Raw genomic sequence first — 20,988 nt, forward strand, 5'->3', positions numbered from 1 at the left:
GTATTATTATTTATGGAGAACATTTGTTATTCTCTTAGTATTTTTATTTTTCTTTATATATATTTGTTTTTATACATATTATTTTTTTTTTATTTGAATAATTAAATAAATTAAAAGTTTTCGAGAGAGAGAGAGACATAGAGAGAAATTATTATTATTATTCTCATGAAAATTTCTCTTCGTTAATTCTTTATTTTCATAGAAAATTCAGCGGGTGAAACAGATTAAAATATAAAAAAAATCTTCCACAGCCAGAGATATATCGAGAAATGGTTGCGGGTTTTAAAAAAAACAAGGTTTGAAAAATATTTCCACGTTACTTGCTCGTAAATCTCGCGACACCAATTCGTCTTTTCGTCGGTAATTCCCCCTTTCTAACCGAGTGCCTCCTAATATTTGTCCGGACTTTTCACCGGCTTTCCAATAGAAACGTAACTGGGCGCACACCCAGCCATTTGTCACCATCAATTCGCCATCTTTTCGTTCCTCGATATTCATCTCTTTCACCGGGTTTAATGTAGGTCGGCGAAATTTATGCGATCAAATATCCATCCAAGAGGTTGCAACGATCGTCTCAATGAAAAAAAGGATCAAGCATCCGTGACCATTCTCATCTTTACGTACAAATCCGAACTCACGAATCCAAATTATTTCGAATTTTTCTTTCTTTCTCTCTTTTTTTCTTTTTTCATACAAAATTGACGATCCTCGATGAACAGTCGATGAATTTGATTCCACGTAAAAAGTCAAGCAATTGTTGAATCTCGATATCGTGGCGTGAGATTCGAGTTATCATTTTGTAAATTATATTTACAAAATTATCGTAAAAAATTTTTGAAGATTTTTAGTAATTGTGTGTAATATAAAAATTCAGAATATAAAATTTACATAATTATCCTTAATTTCTAATTTCTCCTGTTGGAATTATAATCTGTGAAACAATTTATTAATAAAAAAAAACTATATGTATAAAGATTAAGATGTAATAATTATCGATTATGCATATCAGATGATTATTAGATATATTATCTACCTAGTTCATTTATTTCACATTACAAGTTCACATTACAACCTGCTGATCTTATATATCCAACTTTTACTATCATTTAACTTCCTAAATCCACGTTTCGCGATTTCATTGTAAAGATTCAATAGATTTTTGTGCAAATTAACAGTTTATCATACGCAATTTTCGTGTACTCTTAAGCTATCGATTATTGGGTTCGATTTAACGCAATATGCATGACGGGATATTGCAGCTCTGACGAAAGAAATTCCAATTTAACAGGAATATCGACAGAACACACACACACATATACACGCGCGTGTACACACGAATTCGTAAATGCTTTTGCTTGGCTGCCGATCCAATTATCGTTGTCAATAATTTTCACGGCTGCTGATACCGCGAATTTCACCGATGAAAGTACAATCGTGCAGATATTTCTTCCCCGCGATATATATTTCTTTTTTCACATTTTTTTCTTTTTCTTTCTCTTTGTTCTTGTTCAATTTTAATTTATAACGGATAAATATATCGCGAAACAACGTTTCGAAACGAGCGAGGGATATCGGATGTAGAATCCCACATTTGTATGAAATATTCAGAGCGCGGAGTATGAGACGGGCGAAAGAAATTGCGTAAATCCTCTTCGACTGGGTTTTGTATATTATATATTTTAGGGTACAGGCTGTGTCGAAGAGGCTGTGTATTTGTTGAGCACAATGGAGAGGCAAGATCGAGAATATTTTCAATTAAAAAAGAAAAAATTCTCGTTTATATTAGATATGTAAAAGTGTAGAAAAAATAATAACTAAAAACTCTGTACAAATTTTTACGGAGATATCTCTTTAATTGACTCTCGTTCCTTTATTTTTATTTAACGTAATATATATTTTTTTAAAGAATTAATGAAAGAAATACGAATGAATAGAGGAAGAAAGAAAGAAACAAAGGTGGAAAAAGATTAATGAAAGGAAAGAGTGATAAATTTTCCGAGGAAACGAGCGACGCTTCGACGATCGAAAATATATTGTAAATTTAAATCTCAACTCTCTTATCTTCAATATTTGCATAAGGACAATAATTTTTTCGAATTATCGCACACATTTCAATATTAATTATTCGTATAATAAGTTTTCACATTTTCCAATATAATACTTCGTTCCAAGATAAATATGCATATAATATGATAAAAAGTCGCGTGATATCCGCTTGGCGTGTTTTGCCAGCTGGACCGGAAATACGCGTCGTTGCCTCGTTGCAACGAAGGAAGGTGGAAAACTGGCTTGATCCGTGGTCTGGCGCAATTCATTGGCACTGACAGTGTTAGAAAGTTTCGTGCACGAAACTGTCGTCAAAAGTTTCGCAGTTTTGAATCCACGCGCGCAGGTAGTTCGATGACGAGCACAGCAATTTCGAATAAAGTTTTCGGTTGCCTCGTAATGAGCGCGAGATGAAAATTAAAGGATAAATTATAATGGTCTCTATAATGGTGCAGTGTATGATGTGGAGAGATTTTTTTGGGGGGGAAGAGAGAAGGATTTGAAAAAATAATTTCGAATCGAGAGGGTGAAATTCAACCTTGAAATTTCAGTATTATTGGTAATTCGAGTACAATTCGATAGAATAGAATTTAGGATGATAAAATTCGAAGATTCTGTTCATTTGAAGTTTTAAAGAATATTTTAAAATGAATTAATATTTGAATTAATATTTCTTCTTTTCTTGTATAAAATTATATTTTAAAAAAAATTTGAAGGTTCGTTTCACTCATCACTTCAGATATTGTCATAAAAGTTTTATTCACAATAAGAGCTCGAATATATATATATTTAAACTCAGTGAAAATTTTTTCCCTATAATTAAAAACCAACCGATATTTCAATATTTAAAGTTGGTCAATGATTATTTAAGATCTCTCCCTCTATAATTATTCTTGACAATTTTTTGTAGACTGTAGATTTTTTTTTTAAATAATTCTCCGGCTCCAGGTATGCCCTATTTATTCTGCAAGAATGGAAAAAAAAATATTTTACCTTACAGCGTTTTTGATAAAATATTCTGTTTGGGATACCATTATACTTTAATAAAATTGTGGAAAAATTTTCACATATGGGGAATGCGACCTTGACATAAACTGAATTTTATGGGAAATTTTAAAGTCGAGAGAGAGAGAGAAAGAGAGAGAGAGAGAGAGGGGATTTCTTACGATTTCAAAGAAAAATAAATTCCAAAAGATACCGGAGAGAGTAATTTCAGTAATGAAAGAAGGCAGTACAAGAATACCGAAAAATAAAGGGAAAAAGAAGGAGCGTAGTAAAAATAAAAAAAAATAAAGCAACGATATACCAAAAAAGGAATTGTAGCGATAAAGGGAAACGTAGTGGAAAGACACCGGGAAAAAGAATCTTAGCAATGAAAAGAAAGTAGTAGTGAAAAGATACCAAAACAGAAATTCTAGCGGTAAAAAATGAAACGTAATGCCGTAAGAAAAGAAGATTGCATTTGCAAAGGGAGTGGATGAAAATACCAAAGGCACCAAAAAGGAATAGCATATCCATGTATAAAATAAGAAATTGCAAGTAACGTAAGATTTTAAAAAAAAGTTTAAGTTAATTTAAATTTCCATTGTTCGCAGTCTTCGCTAAAAATATTTATATATTTTCTTTTTAGAAATATATTTTCGTGTTGTAAAAATTTTAAAATTGTAAGGTTTTAGGGGGGATGAATTAAATTAAAAAGTTGCAGATAAGACTGTAATGATCTGTATGGATCTACGTGATGAATGGAGAAAAGTCACGATTACAAAATTATAAAAATTGCACATCGATAAGTGGATATGATCAATAAATTGTCACGTAAAATGTCATGTATTCGCGGTTGTTTTTTTTTAATATTTTATTGTTTTCGACTTTTCTTATTGGCGAAAACTTGAAAGTTTTAAAGTTTGAGTTAAAGATAAATGTTTATCGTTGCTACAATTTGCAGGAAGCTTGTAAAACTTGTTCAAAATCAATCCAAAAGATTCCAATTCGAAAAATTAACTTTGATAATTAAATTTCCATTGAATAATTTTTTATTTTCATATTGGCAATTGGTATTGTTTTAATAACAATTCATATATTATTCGACGCTAATAAATCATAAAATTTTCGAAAGAAGATAATATGGAAATTCTGTAATATTATAGAAAAAAATTTGAAACAAATTTATAGAACTTTTACTTCGAAGCTTTCAAAGTTTTTTATCTTTAAAAATCAATCAATTTATTTTCACAATACCAATTGTCATATCGTTTGTTATAGCTTATTATTTCCACTGAAAGGAACTCACGATAGAAATTTAATCCAAAGAAAATTCTTGATCTTGAAGCAAATTACCCTCGTGCAATATTTCAAAGTATCTTCGTTCCTTCTCTACAAATCGTTTATAAGTTTATTTTCTCGATTGTCAGAAAGCAATAATTCCAATAATTCGCATTTCATTTCGAGAGACACGACATGTTGATTCTTGGCTAATTGATTTCAGTGAAATCTCAGTTATTTATCTCGCGTGCAGTTATTTATCACGTTGTGTAAGTACATTTCCTCTTTCTTTTCCATGGGATAATGGTTTGTTTGAACGGTGTCCGTAACTTTGTACATTGTGATAAGCGAGACGCAAGAGCACGTCGTCCACGACAAACATTAATCTGACTTAGCACTTTTGTTCCTCCTGTAGATTCTGTTAAGGAGTTTATCCCTGGTTAATTTCGTTCTCCCTTCGACCATCGAAATATAATTTCACGTTTCTTTCGACATCGATACGATTTTTCTTCACTCTTGAAAGCCTTTCATTTTGGATATTTTTTTTCTCGAAATCTTTTTCACGTTGGTTATTGTAATATATTTTTATTTGATCTTCCTTTATGAGAATGTTGGTTATAGGTAATATTAGTTATTGAATACATTTCAGTTCAATTTAATTAATTTAAAAATATTGAATTTTAATTTTTATTGTAAATATCTTGTGAAAATTGTGAATTTTATTTTAAAATATCATTAAAAAAAATTATTATTATCATTAGAATTCGTTTGATTATTCGTTAATTGATTGTTAATTGAAAAATATTTCAAAATAAATTATTTTGATGTAGAGATACGAATTTGAAAAAAGATAAGGTAAAATTTGGATGATGGAATCGAAAGATTGAAAGATAAAAATTTCCTTGCAAAATTAAGATCTTGAACAAACGATCATGAATGAAGGAAGGTAATAAAATTGCCTGCAAGGATTTTTAAGATAGTGATGAAGATAGAGGAAAAATAAATCGGCGAGAGCGAGGGTAGATTTTACGGCACATAGAGGAAAAGACTTTAGCGTGGCAATGAAATTTTTCTCCTCCTATTGTCCGAATAACTTCTACTTCGCGCTTCTATTTTTCCTCTCTTTTCTCTCTCTCTTTCTCTCTCTTTCTACCTGTTATTTGTTTCCAAGGATTCGCAGTGATACAACTCGGCGAGCGATCCGACATACGTGATCCCGCAGATGTTCTACCACGCGGATCGTGAATGTTCCTACGGTGTCGTAGAAATTTTTACCAGATTGTTACACTGTAAGTAGATTTTCTACTTTTATTTCGAGTGGGAAATACGGGAAATATTTTTGTTCTTTCCCAGACCAACGTTTCTCCTCATTTCTCGTAACTCGAATTGGTGATAAACTTAAATTTCGTAATACTTTTCTTTTCCTTTTTTCTTTTTTTTTTTTTTATCGAGGATTACAGTATTTGAAGAATCGTGAAAATACGTCTTTACATCTTCATTTGTGACTTTGAAAATTATGACAGGGAATAATTTTACATTTATTCGCAACTGAATTTTTATCATAATATTATATATCTATTCGAGAATAATTTTTAATCTGAATTTCAGCTTGATTAAAATTTTAACGTATTTGAATGGAATTATGTTTATGTTTTTAATTTTCATTCATCATATCAGGAATAATCGAGAAAGTATATAGATTATATCTTTGACGAATAAATTCGTAAAAAAAAATCGATGATTTTTTTGAAGAAAAAAGTGCTCTATGCAAAATCCGCTTTCATTCGAAACAGAGAATTCTACGAAAGATAAGTTTCGTGTCATTAAAGAAAAATTTGTTGAATAATTGAAAATATTCGTATCTATTGAGCTTTGAAAAAATTATTGCAAGATAACTTGGATCCTGCATTAATATAACATTAACGGATATAACATTTGGTGGAAAGCTTATTTTGCCACTCTTTGCTCCGATAATTTCACTAAAAGCTTTCACTAATGTACTCGAACACTCGAGTGAAACGAGAAGTAGAAAAATCTATTTTATTTTAACTCGAGAAAGATTTTTATTCTTCGCTCGCAATCTGATATTCCAATCAATCATTCGATACCTTCATAAACTTTAATCCAAAACTTGATCAAGCATATTTTATTTATATTCCAACATGTTGTTGTTGGAAACAAAATTTATCAAATTTATTTACCTCAAGTGATTAATTTAAAATCAGTGAAATAATTAATACGTACGCAATTTTATCGTATAAAAAAAAAATACGAAAAATTCTATCAATATTAATATGCAAATATTATCGACAATTAACGGAATAATAATTAAATTATCGATTTTTATCGATGCAAAAGTTATAACGTTATATCCATAAAGATAATTTCTCACTCGAATCGAGATTGAAATTATATCGAATTTCAAAAATAGCCCAGTATTGTGAAATTCAACGAGCGTTCGATGAATTAACGACACGATGAATTTGTTCTACATCTATACGGAATAGGAGAGACGATAAAGAATTTTTTCAAGGGTTTGAGAAGGGGATGAAAGGAGGGGGTTGGATACGGTGCGAAATGGCAGAATGCTTCATGTCACCGCGTTTAGAATTTTAATAGCTGGTCGGGAACGATGAAATCGTGATTAATCGTTATCTATCGGATTTTTTCACGAGATTTTCTATTTTCTATTTTCATTTTTTTTTTTCGCCACGTTTGACATCTATGAATATTTTCTATTTTTCTTTATCGAAAAAAATGTGTAATATTATTCGCTTAGTCTTTGATACATTTTTTCCAGAAATTCCATACCTTTGCGATGAAACGCCGCCATCGCGAAAACGGAATAATTGCGACTTTTTTAATTGAAAAAAAAATTTCTATTTTCCACCCATTTTCGTTATATCGATTTAAAGGAAAAAAAAAGTTCTATTGACCTTCTGTGGTATTTTGACGAACAACAACGAATGAAAATCATTTATGGATTAATTGAAACGATTGAAATAATAACCAAATTGATTCGTTTCATTAAAATAATGAAAATATAATTCTACGTTGCTGAATTGAAATGCAATGTTGTATTGCTGACGATTCGTGATTGACGTTAAAATTGTTTTTATCAGTCGTTCAGGTACGATAAAGGCATAAAAGAGATCGTCAATTATTTACACATTTTCTTTGATGAAACGAAAGAGTGTTATTCCTGCTGATCGATGGAAACTTCTCAAATATTTTAATTGTATTTCAATAAAAAATTCCTATTCCTAAGATTAAGAGAAGAGAAGAGAATTCTCTCGATATTTTTCAATTCGTAAAATTTGAATTTTGAAAATAAGAAAGGATAAATAGAAATAAATTTTGGATAAATCATCATCGAACGCTATTTCAGGTAAAAAAAATTTTAGAAAAATCTATATGCAAAAAATTTTAACTCGAGCTGTTGACACAACACAGGAAGATGTGTCATTTAAATATTCAACATATTCTATCGTGCATTAATTTGAACAGAAGGATAAACGGAATATTCATAAGAAGAACTTGTTTTTATACGGTGTACCGAATATGAAACTTGATCCAATGCTCCAAGTTTATCGGGAATTCTCATTTCAATCAAAAGATACGGCAGCTTCGAACGTTTGAATCGATTTCAAAACTTTAATTCAAGGGGTTACGAGCGTTGTGTTAAATGCAAATGAGATTTTTTTCGAATTGTTTTTACTACTATCGATAAAGTCGATCTAGAATTTCCAAAAGTTTAATTAGAATTTAAATTTGAATAGAATCAACAAGCGCATAATGAATTCTTAAATTTATAATTTAAAGTAGAAATAATAGAAATAAATAAAGTAGATTGAAAATGACATAACAAATAGCACGATTTATTCTACTTGTTTGATAACAATAAATGTATACTACTCGTCTGATCACGACGGTCATATTCTACTTATCTGTCAATGAAAAAGTTAATTGCAATTTAAAAGAATAAAAAATAACAAATATATGATACGTTGTAATCAGAATCATTCTAAACTTAATTATTTATTTACTTGTCAGGATTGATGACAATTTAATTGATCGTCAATTTAGTAAGTTTCGACAGGCTTTTCAATCAGGAATTAATTAAGCCTTTAAAGATTTATCCATCCATTTGTTTGGCGAACAACAATGTGGATACACGATGAGGACTTGAAAAATTCTGTTGAAAGGATAAATTGTAAATAAATAAAACTTTTTGTTGCCTTTTAATTACATACTTTCGCGTAAAAAAGTATGATTTATTTTTCATGCACGGTTGAGAAAGAGCAGCTAATTAATTTCTTTACCTCATTTAAAAATAATCCGTGCGGTGTAATTAGCTTGTCATTTTTATTCCTCTTTTTTTCTTTTTTTTTTTTTACATCATCAAATATCGGATCAAGCAGGTTTCATTCGAACGCTTTCATGATTATTCAACGGAATACATAAAAGTAGCATTATCGTGCTAACAAATAAATACTCGTTATTGCCTACTCGAGCGATGCAACATTCCATTCAAAGTGCATTCATAAGCAGCATCGTTCGGTATCGTTACTCTTAATCTTTTTCATTGGAAATCGATTCGTTGCAATTTAAAAAAATAAGAATTAACAAGAGAAACGACATAAAAAGTATAAACGTTCCATTTTGTCGGATGATTTACAGTTGTAGAATCGTACATAATTGTACTGCAATTTTTTTTAATTTATAAAAGAAATCTCATCTATAAAAATCAACATACAATAATTTATAATATCTCTTTCTGGAAAATTGTCATTGTATTATTATTTTCTAAATATGCAAAATTGATTTTTCAAACATATTTATTTACAATTCATTTTCTTTTTCTTTTAATTTTTAAGCTTCTCTTCGAAAAGTTGTTTGGATACTTTGGATACTTATTCATCTCGAAATCCCACGTGTAACCGTATATAATTACACACACAACGAAATCTTCCTCGTAATTTAGCCTCTTATCATATTTCGCCGAATTTTCGGCGGCCATCCATTACACGTATTGATACATATTGTTTCGAAATAAATCAGCGGCCCATTCGACAGGCCTATAAATAATTATCTATTGTCGTATGATGGTCAGTTTGACGTCGTTATTACAGCTCATCAGTTCAGCTGATAATAGAGGCGAATGACGGGAACGGTCGAAGGCCTGGGAAAATGTGCAAATAATTTATGCTACGTGGCGTCGACATGCAAACCCCGATTACGTTAGTAAGCAATTTTCCCTTTCATCGTCCGCGCTCGTCTTTTGTGCCCATTAATCGAATTTCCTATGTTCATTCGTTCATTCGTTCAATCCATTTATTAGTCTTAATGATAATTATACCGACGAGTGGATTCAAATTTCAGTCGATTTTCGTCGACTTTTCATTTCGTCCTTCCTCTTTTTTTCTTCTTTTTCTTTTCTTTTTTTCTATCTTATTACGAGGTTTCAATCAGGTTAATTGATAGTGATTATTAATCGAACGATCAAAGAACGAATCTTCTCTCGCTACGATTCTCCACGTTTTCAACGATCTTTAAAATTTGATAGCTCGCGTGATGAATGATGCAATCTCTTTTGCTATCTTTGAAGAGTGATGAAACGATGCTCTGCTGTGTTTTTTTTTTTTTTTAAGTGGATCGATCTGTATTCGATAAAGATTCGATTCAAAAGAAATATATTTTTTAAAAATATAATATAAATTGTCAGGAAAAAGTTGTCAAATTTTAGATTATTTGAGAATATTTTACATTTTCGTATCGTAGATACAATTAATAACAAGTTGAGTGTGAATTGTCAGGGAAGGTTTCGCGTCACGGAAATTCTTAGACAGTTCCAGAAATTGTCATTTCCTTAACGCAACAGGAAATTACCTTAATTACAACAATGCCCTATCTCTATTGTATCGTAAAGTAGCGTCGAAACTGGCTCCATTTTGTCCAGTGTTAATTTATCTGGTTGCTCTCGTTGATAACGAGTTTCGCGTTTCCATTATCGTGTCCACCTTTGAGAACAATTTCTTCATTCGGAATACTTCTTCCTTTACAATAATTGAATCATATTGAAATAATTAATTTTAATTTTTAATTTTAAAGTTAAAGGAACTGCTCGAGTTTGAAAAACAAGTTTCTCAATATTTTTTCCCGTTTTTTTTTTTTTTTTTTATAATATATCTTCAAAGAAAAATGATTTTCACTTTTGAACAGCGCGATACTTTTCATCTTCCTATGATATCTTCGCCGGCCCCATTGTTCCTTGTCAATATTTTGTTTCTACTCCCCAATATTACTCAAGCAATAGAAAAGATTCGAGATGGAAGATGTAGGTATATAGAAACTACGAATTCCTATATTCCTCTTTCATCTTTCGAGTTTTTTCGATGCATCGATATTTCCAAGTTTCGTGAATAGAGAATTTCTCGAAACTTACAGATGGCTGTGATTATCATAAAGATACCTTCTATCACTGATGAGTATCGTACCTTCGCTCTCTGCTGGATTCTATTCTCGTTTATTATCGATTTATTGTCGAGATGTAAGAGGGATGGAATAAACGAAAAATTAAAAGAAATCGACAGCTTTGTTGCGTATTCTTTCTCGTTAAGATTACGCGAGATTATGATCACTCGTTGAACTATGAAAATTGCTTGAATACCCTAATTAAAGAATAAGAAGAGAATATTTTATATTCTGTTTTACACAAACTGGAAATTCTTATGATATATATTTAATATTAAATTTCTTTTATCATATTATATATTATAAAAATTCCAATGGAGATAGCAATAATAAAAAAAAGCAATAATAATTGACGAAATAATCAATTTCACGAATTCGTCAATTTTCACTGTGCAAGCCTCCAAATACGATTAAAATGATTAAAAATCCTTACTTCCACGATTATCGTAATAATTTCCTATACATCCAAAACAATATACAAAACATTCTCAAAAATTAATACAAAATTCATATATAATCTCAAACAATTCTCCTCATTCTCGTGATATTAATTATCACGATTCCTCAAAAACACGAATGGAGGAAGAAAAGAAAAAAGGACGGAAGAAAGATCTGCTCGCCCACCTCACTCACCTTTTATAAAATCCACCGACATCTCGAGCCCGTACGTGTCGTTGTCGCAATCGTCGAGGATATGAGCGCCGATTCTCACGCCGGGCACGATATCCTGGGTGTTCAGCTTATCCAACGTGTACAGCATCGCCTCCAACGCCTGCACCCCGCCCTGCGGCATCACCGGCCCGCACGTTAACCTGTCCTGCCTCTCGTGCACCATCATTAAACCACCCAGCACAAGATCGCCCTCGACCACCGCCTCCTTCTTCACGGGCCAAGACATCTGCTCGCGATGCGCGTTCAGATCCATGGATCTGAATTGGCGACGGCCGTGGCGAATCGGGTGATGGGTTTCCGGGTTCTCTAACCGTAGCAGGGGGTACACAGAGGGTTGCTCTCGATCATCGTGGCCCTCGAAAATCGTTCCCCGGCCATCGAAAATCTCGACGAGATTCGTCAATTCTCGAGACTCGACCACCTCGTAATCGCCGCCGTCCCACTCGATCTCATCGAGGCTGTAATCGCCGCCTGGCCGGGCGAAATGAGCCGAGCGCGTGCAACCGAGCACGATGAGCAGCAGAAGCTTCATGACTTCATAGTTGTGATTGGTTGGGATGATGGTTGAATGGCCGATGGTTCGCCGGCGACACGTTTCGATGAGCTTGGTCAAATTCAGATCACCATTAACGCGCCTTGATCCCCCTTAACGAGATTCCTAATCCCGTGAATTCTCGTGGGCCATTCCACGTGCGATATCTGGTTCCTTTTCACGTTCGTGGGATGCATCGTGGTCGTCTGTTATTGGGGGAGATAGTTTCGATTTGTTTCACTGTTTGGAAGGGAAAGTTCAGATTGATTCGATGATAATTGTTCGAGATGGAAAATTGAATTTATTCGAGAATTTATTACAGGGATTATTTGGTGTAATCGTTCGTTCCTTTTCAATTTTTTTCTTTATGAAAAGAAAATATTTTGTTATTATTTGTTGTTTTGTTTCTTCCTTTTTGGTTATTTAATTATAGATAAATTTGAAGTTTTATTAATTATTTTTTTATCGTATATGGAAAGAAATATGTCGAGAGAGAAAGGGAAAAGTATTTTGTCGATTGTTTTTACATGATGCTCGATTGTTTGGAAAGCTTTTATCCTGATTATAAATATGAGTTTATAATAAATACGTGATTCGTACGTGAAGATGAATCGAAAGCCCATTTGGCGATTGAATTTTGATTAAAATTAGTGAACGGATTTTGTCAACGGGGCGCTCGTGTCAAGTTTGTCTTGTCATTCATATGCGAATATAAAAGGTTCCGCGATTGCAAATCATTATGCCGAGTTGAGATTGAATATATATTTGTAGTTTCGCGAATTATCAGCGAAATCAGCAGCTTGAATTTCTCATCAGTTGACGCGTGTTCAATTCCCAATTGCTAAATTTCCTGCTTTTCATTCTGCTATTCTCTACAATATTGATATTTACGTATAAATGTATTTTCGAATCTGTTTAAAACTCTTTATTATTTAATCGGGCCATTTCGTGCAAAGCTGAATAAATTTGTCGAGAACAAATTTTTAATTTACCAATTCAACCGGTTAATTATTCGTTTTCTTACTCTTTTTTTCTCTCTGAATATGACGTGACGTATTAATTTACCTTTTTAAACATCCTTATAAAAGTTTGAAGTATTTTTATTTCAGATTTATATTTTATTTCAGATTTGTATTTTTAGATTCGTCCGATCAAATTTTCTCAAGTGTTATTTTTTCGATTTTATTCCTGATTGTTGATTTCGATTTTTCGAATAAAAAAAACAGTCAAAATTCTATTGGTTTCTTCCATTACATATAGCTTCATCTACACAGAACTTCAAGCTGCATATATATTTTTATTTATACATTAATACTCTTAGGCAAATATTCATTCTCTTCTATTTGAATTCTCATCAATCGTTCGAAAAAAACGCTATTGTTGGCAATGTTTGGAAAGCCGATTACATTGCATTGGTATTTTATTTTCCAATACAAATACGAATATTAAAAAAAAAAGAAGAAAAAATAATAATGAAACATAAATTCGGAATGTACTTTATAGATTTTTTAATTTTTTAGTATAAATATAATAATCCTCTTTAACAAAGCTCTATATAAAAATTCTCTATATATTTTTTTTGTTCATCCAAATATATAAATTTTTGGAGATATTATGATAGATGAGAAAATTGTATGTATCGTGAAATTCGAAACAAATTTTCTCATTCCAAATATATATTGCTCGTACAATTACGAATGAATCTGTGCCAGAGAGACTGATTAATGGTAGTCCAAGTCACTTAGTTTCGATCATCCATTATCGTCCATGTGTCTGTCTATTTAGAAGAGTGCAATTGCGATAAATCAATCGAGATTCCCTCAACCGTCCACTCAAACGTTAATTTACTCTCTCTTCTTATAGCAAATTAAAATATTATAATAAAACAAGATGTACATCTTGTACACTTAAACACAAAAAATCGTCCGTCATTTCCACTATTTCCTACCGATCTTTCAGCATATAATTCCACACACTCGACTGCCAGTGTGACCCAATTCTCTTCCAATTCGAAATAAAAACTGACATCGCACGCGAATAATTTCCCTTCGTAAGGCGACACGTATAAATATATAAAGAGATAGAAAGGGGAGGGGAAAAAAGTGTCGAGATTCTTTGATTGGATAATCTTGGTCGAAAGTTGGCAGGGCCAAGTGGCGACGGAAGTTTAAATTGCTTGCGAATTTCATGGGGGGGGAGGTCGGCCCATATCGATAACGACCCAAGAACTAATTAAAAACTTCCACGCCTTGCGCTTCCGCATCTCGCCCTCAACATCGTCGTCCAACTTTCTTTTTCCACCCCCCTCCCCCTCCTCCGTCCTTATCCCATCGACGATCCCTTCCTCCTCGTGGTGATTCATTACCAAAGCTTACCTGTTGCTCCACCCTTTCCAACGGGCAAAATCGACCGGTGTCGCGTGTATTGCTCACGATCCCCCCGCGTTTTTCGGCTCGGCCCTCGGCATTTTTGAGAACCTCGTGACCCAGAAGAATTGCGGATTGCGCTTACCTGTTGCGCTCAACCTGGAAACACCGTGGAAAATCGGCGCTCCGTTCCAGGAAACGATATGGTGGATCGTCGAGGATGTTGGACGATCGATATCTTGGCTACCATCGTTTATACCCGAAGTGGCGGTATCTTACGACTCGAAGGCCACTTTGTCAGATGGATGGTCAGAGGGTGTGTGTGTGTATCGTGAATATCGGTATTCCATCGGAGATTCGGAGTGGACGTGGAATAATCGATGCGGTTGCCAGGAAGGGAAATAGGATTTGAAAGGTGAATTTTGAGAAGGGATGGATTTGGCGGGGGATTTGTCGTGTAGATCGTTGTTTCCAAGATTCGATGGGGATGGAATAATAATAATAATAGATGCGGAGAGATGTTGTTGGGAAAGGATTTTTGAGAAGGTGTTGTGTATTTTAAAATGGTACGATTCGTTTATGTTTTTTTTTACAGGTAGAATAATTATTTTGGGTGACGTGTATATCGTGTTAGAAATGTTTAGATCTGAATTAGATGAAGCAGAGGAATAAATAATTCGTTTCCATAAAATATACTATGTATGAAATAATATACATGATAAAATTTATGAATAAACTTGTAGAATTTTAATTGTCGGTATAATTCTATTTGTAATTAATTATCGAATTATCGTATAATGAAAATTAATGTGCTTTGCCACTCGTGAATGTAATTCGTTTTTGTGTCAACGAATATTGTTCGAATATTACGTGTGGAGGAGAGTGTGAAAATAATTAGAAATTAAATTACGAATGGTTGTTAATAACGCATGGATTCGCATTCAAACCGATTCGTACAAATGATATGCTGTGCGGTTAATGGCTATTGATGATATTTGTTAACGTATGCTGTGAAGTATTTTCCACCCACTGTTTCATTAAATTTTGTGACTCTCTTTAAATGTCTATAATATTCGCGTCACCGTTTATAACGGGTAATTAAATTTTCAAATTGAAAAATTTTCCAGTTTTTCGAAATTATTTAATTTAAAAACATTTAAATTCTTACAAAAGAAATACACTTTGAGTTATTTTAAATTTTTAAATTTGTAACTTTTAGATTCTTTTTTTTTTTTTTCAAATTTCAAACTTCCAAGAGGTGAAAATATTTTATAAAATAATTTTAAATGATCTTGAACAAATATTCTTTCGAATATTTTTAAAATTATGAAGGCATGAAGATGGAATGATTAATTGGAGTAATAAAATTTGTCCGGAAAAAGCGTGCTTTTCGTTCCAATTAGCGAATAGAACTATATTATTCTACAATCTTTCGTTTGAATAAAAACAGAGGACCTTAGAACAATTATCTATCTCTTCTTTTCATTGTTAACACTTTTTCTTGCATCAAAAAAAAAAAAAATACATTTACATTTATATTTTTGACAGAAAGTTTGCACAACTTCCATTTATTCCAATGGATATAAAATAAATAAAAAAAAGAAAAGCGAGAAAAAATTAAAATTAATTAAAATTAAATTAAAATTAGAAAAAGTTTCTAATAAAAAGGAATATACATTATAAATTATTCTTTTATTCATAATTTCAAAAAATTGTTTGTATATAATCATTTGCAGATAAATGCAACAGAGACAAATAAAGATATAATTCAGAAGCAAATATAAATTGAAACTTATATCAAAGAGAAAGATATTTTTTCCAAAGGAGCTTGCTGATTATTTTCGAATCGAGTTACCATTTACAACGTGTTCAAAGAACCGAGTACAAAAGAGCCTTCTGAGGAAATATAACTGGTTTCGCGAGGCGCATCTGTTCGTTTCTGTATAACGAGAATGCATCAATTTTTAAGCTGATTTGCTCACTCGTGGATGCACGTTAACTGTTGTTCCAACTTTCTCACTTGTTTTTCCAAAAAGCTTCGCGAAAATATTAATAATAATTAATAATTACAGAGGAAATGGTACGGACAAAATATTATCATTTTTTCACGTAATGAAATTTTTAATTAACGAATTTCTCAAAATTTTCGATCGCATCGAATTTTAAAGGAAAAAATTATTTCTGTCTTTTCTTCTTCTCTTTTTCCTCGTTTCTTGAATCGAAAATTATTCGCGATTATTATTTTTTTCAAATTTTTTTTTAGAACGATATTATTCTCTTACGAGTCGAAAATTGTCATTCGAATTCTCGAGTTTTCTTTTTCGAGATTCTTGCAATATTCGTTTCAAGATTATTTAAAATATTGCGAAAAATATTTTCAAGCAATCTTTTATCGTTACTTTATTCACAAATGTCTATCAATCCACGATCAAATTGATTCCCCCCCATAATCTTCTCGCGTGCGAGACGAGTACCGTGTAAATTACAATAAAACCGAGCAGCTGCCGCTTAACGAACGTGATATTATTCACCGGTCTTTCCTCGTCAACCTCTATCGCCCAGGAACCCCAGAAGCAATTTTCCAAAGTGCTTCCTCCGTTATATCATCTGGTGAGCGTAATCGCGAGGGAATTATTTTTTTTCTCCCCGCCTTTTATCTCGAATAGTGTTTAAACGATTCTCATTACAACGAAATACGCCCTCCTTTCTCAAATATCTACGTCATTAAATCTAAATCTAAATTTTCCTCCTTTTTATCCTCCCCATTATGCAAAATTTGTAGATCGAACGATTACACTTTTGCCCGTAATATGATTGATTGATATTAGATGAATATTTAAACGATGCTTACGATATTCACCCGGGTAAAAACATATTCTTATCGTTATATGTTTCTTTTTCTTTTTCTTTTTTTTTTACAAAATTTCACGATAAAATACAAAAGAATCACGAAATGCAAATTTCTCGATTACTCCTGTCCACCTGTTTGATTCCTCTTCTCGCACATTTCTTTATCCACAGTTTCTTTAGAACATTCTATATTCACGAAGTATTACATTCCTCGATCCATTTTCCATTCGAAAATCTTTTTCACCGTGAAAAAGACACCGAAACGTAAAGGAAAAAAAAAAGAAAAAAAAAAGAAAAGAAAACGTAAAAGCTTTTCGAAATTATTCTTCAACGTTTACTTCCCGACGAATTCGAGGCGCGAGCACGAGATTACGCAGTGTACGATCTCTAGAAGCAATAAACGTCAACCCCTCGAAGATATCTGATACTTTTCTGTCATGTTTTCACTAATTTACGACATGATTTCGTGAGAGCGAGCCGCTCGAGGAGCACGCGCGCGCGGCTCCGTGCCGTGGCAGCTACTGACTGCCTCCGCATCAACACTACCCTTCCAAACGTATCAACCCTCCTACCCAACCCCCACGATTCTGCCTTTCTTCCCTACTATTCTGCCTTTCTCCCTTCTCCTCTTCCTCCTCCTCCTCCTCTTCCCCCCCTCCCCTCCCCTCCCTCCTCCTTCTCGTGTTTCACGCCAAGTCCGTTCCTTTCATTTTCTCTCGAGCGTCCGTTTAAATCGTAGATCATAATTCTTTTCTTTTCTGGTAAACGTGGCGATAATGAAAAAGAAAAGAAAAGGAAAGAAAAAGAAAGGGGGAAAAAAGGAGTAGACGAGGAGGAGAGAGAGTGGATTTTCCTCCTCTTCTGTCTCTTCCACCCGTGGTGTTGAAAATGTCGTCTTCGTTCGCGTTGACGTTCCTTAATCTTTTATTGAATTAGTTTGATAAATTATTTTCGTTCAACGTTAAAAGCTAATCCTGCGATGATCAGGGAGACGAAAAAAGGGAGAAAAGGAGGGAATGGGGGAGAAGGAAGGAAGGAGAGAGAAAGAGAGAGACGGAGTGCTTTTTTATTCATATCTCGTACGGATTCTGGTGGACCCGATATTGTCGGTCATAACGTTGGAGTAGGCCATTGATAGGAGTTATTTTATTTCGCTTTGTGTGGAGATTCTTTTTTTTTTTTTTTGGTATAGATTGCCAAGTTGGTTAGAGGGAATATTAGAGGAGTTTGTTTTTCGAAAATGTTGATGATATTGTTGGCTTGGTTTCTTATTGTAATATTGCAAAATTTCACGTATCGTTTCATTGTATTATAAAAATTTTATTGAAATTAAATACATCATAAATTGATACTTTCGAGAATCAAAATTTGTTTATGAATTTTATTCATAATTTTGTTAAAAGAATAAATTGATCATCAGTAAATAAAAAAGAAATACGAATAATATATTAAATGTTTGTTGAAAATATTCGAAGAATTATTCAATCAAGGAAAGTATATTCAAAATATAATGGAAGAGAAGATCATTAGAATATCAGTATTCGACAGATCAATCAGATCAGACTGTTGACTAGAGTTTAATCTCCAAATCGTAATAACGTAAAGAATATAGAGAATTCTTTCGGTATATACGATTTCCATTATATATCTTGGATTTCAATATTGCGTGATATTGCGACTCTATATTTTCCTGCTATATTAACTTATTCACTGAATTCAAATATAAAAGCTAGAAGTTTCTTCAGAATGAAAATCACGTATTATAGTAATATTACAGAGAAACGGTGTTTGACAATATTTTTATTCAAATAATCATTAGAAATTTATTTTTATAATATTAGTGTGCATGATATATGAAAATGTATTAAAGATTTGTAGTTCTAATGTTTATTATACTTTTCCAAACAACTTTGCTCCACCGTTTTCCAAACTTTAACGCATCAAGCTCTCGTTAGATCGAAGCGTGCAAATTAAACCGGCAGTTCGCCCATTGATCACCTCAAGTTTCTCGAAATAGGAAATATCCATGAGGGCAAAACTGACGCGAGACCGTCCAATTATAGAGGCTGAGAAGAGAAGAGGCGCATGATTGTTCGAATAATTGGAAATCTAAGAGCACATGCACGCTACAACTTTTCACTTATTGTCCATCCAGAATAATCGAACTTTTTCAATTCATTTAATGAAACTTTTCATTTTTTGTACCTTTGTAGCGTTTATCGTGTGTTTAGGGAACTTTTATTGCAATTTTATCACTCGAACGTCTTTTCTTTCCAAATTTCTTTTCTTTTTTGTTTTTTATTATATTTGGTTTTCAAACGTCAAAACCAACAACAATTCTGAAATCAATGGTTTTCCTTGAAATTCGTCTATTCTTAATGCTTCTAGGTAAAGCGAGGAATTTCAAATTCGAATTTCAATCGACTGGATTATAATTTGAATCCGGGTAAATTCACTCGAATGAAAACACGACGTGAAAATAAAAGATATGAAAATACTGTGAGGCGAAAAGACGTCAATCGAGTTTCCATATTTAGCCAACTGTTTGATTTCTTTCGTCCGTGAAACGTTTTTGATAGAATTTTGAGAAAATATCGGTTGAAAAATTAAAGGATTTCGGAATAATGGAAGTTTGAAATAAAATATTTATACTTGAGGATTTATTTGTGAAATGATAAGATGATAAGATTTTTAAGATTTTTATCTCAATAAGAAAATTATAGAAAAAGAACGAGTAATTTAATAAAATTAAGAATTATTTTCGAATAATCCAAAAAGTTTCGTCGTGATGAAAAATCGATCTCTGAAAATTTTCAATTGAAAAAACGAATTCTCGTAAAGAAGTTTGCTTCGTAAAACTAGTTTATGTTTGATGAAGTTTCTGCAATTATTTTGCATCCAAAATAATGCAACACTTTTAATTACAAAAAGTAATTAAATTCAGATATTATCACGATTAATTCAATTTTAAAAACTTTATTTTTTTTTTTCAACTATTACTACTTAAAGATTTTAATAGATTTTAAAAATGGAAATTTTCGAATTAAAATACTCAAAGATCGGGAATATATTACGAGATCCGAAAAGAGAAAAGTTTTATCTATCTAGAAAATGTCACAGATGATGAATCTATTTTTATTTATACTTAAATTCAAATTTACTTTCCATTTAAATTTAAAAGAAGAACTCGAAAAGTACATTGTATCTTTTGCTTGTGTATTATACACGGTCTCTGAATATTATCCGATGTATTATACATGCAAATATACATATACATATATGGAATAATTATTTCATTTTTCCTTTCTATTCTTTTTCTCTCCCCTCTTCTCATTTAATTCTCTACTCAAAATAAATTCAAGCTTTCAGAGAATTAAATATATTCCCGTATATGTATGTAATGAACGATCAAACGGCAACAGGATCAGCTTTTCAAAATCCTGTTCACGCTCTCTTCTGACAATTATACACTTTAATCTGGCATTTCGCCTCTCTTCATTCATTCGTTCATTATATAATTTTACATAATACAGTGTTGAACAAAAATATTATATTTACTACGTTAAAAATAATAGAAAGAAGAATGGACATTATTTCATTCTCCCTTTCCACTCTTCTCCATCCACTTTTTGTTTAAACACCTCTTTCGATGCATCAATTAAAAATAAAAAAAAAAAAGAACTCAAGCTTTCAACCTCGACCAGGGAAAATGTATTCCCGTATAATGAACAATCAAACGTGCAATGTGATCCGCTTTTCAAAATCCTCCTGTGACAATCATACGTG

At 32.3% G+C, this 20,988-nt stretch overlaps 2 protein-coding genes across 11 annotated transcripts in view; one reads left to right on the top strand and one right to left on the bottom strand.

Annotated features, from left to right (window-relative positions):
- The window catches only part of LOC411843 (COP9 signalosome complex subunit 7b), a 184,897-nt gene that overhangs the window by 97,442 nt on the left and 66,467 nt on the right, over window positions 1–20,988 (top strand). The gene's annotated exons all lie outside the window — the stretch shown is intronic.
- The window catches only part of Glurb (metabotropic glutamate receptor B), a 256,855-nt gene that overhangs the window by 92,618 nt on the left and 143,249 nt on the right, over window positions 1–20,988 (bottom strand). Inside the window, exons 1-2 of one of the 9 annotated variants that reach the window (XM_006562737.3) lie at window positions 17,213–17,750; window positions 11,416–12,192 (exon numbers count right to left, since the gene is read on the bottom strand). The exons of 4 other annotated variants lie outside the window; for them this stretch is intronic. In XM_006562737.3, the coding sequence (XP_006562800.1) occupies window positions 11,416–11,986 (571 nt within the window). In that variant the 5' untranslated portion in view covers window positions 11,987–12,192; window positions 17,213–17,750. 9 annotated transcript variants of the gene reach the window in all.

Source organism: Apis mellifera, linkage group LG13, assembly GCF_003254395.2.
Source record: "Apis mellifera strain DH4 linkage group LG13, Amel_HAv3.1, whole genome shotgun sequence".
Classification (NCBI taxonomy): domain Eukaryota; kingdom Metazoa; phylum Arthropoda; class Insecta; order Hymenoptera; family Apidae; genus Apis; species Apis mellifera.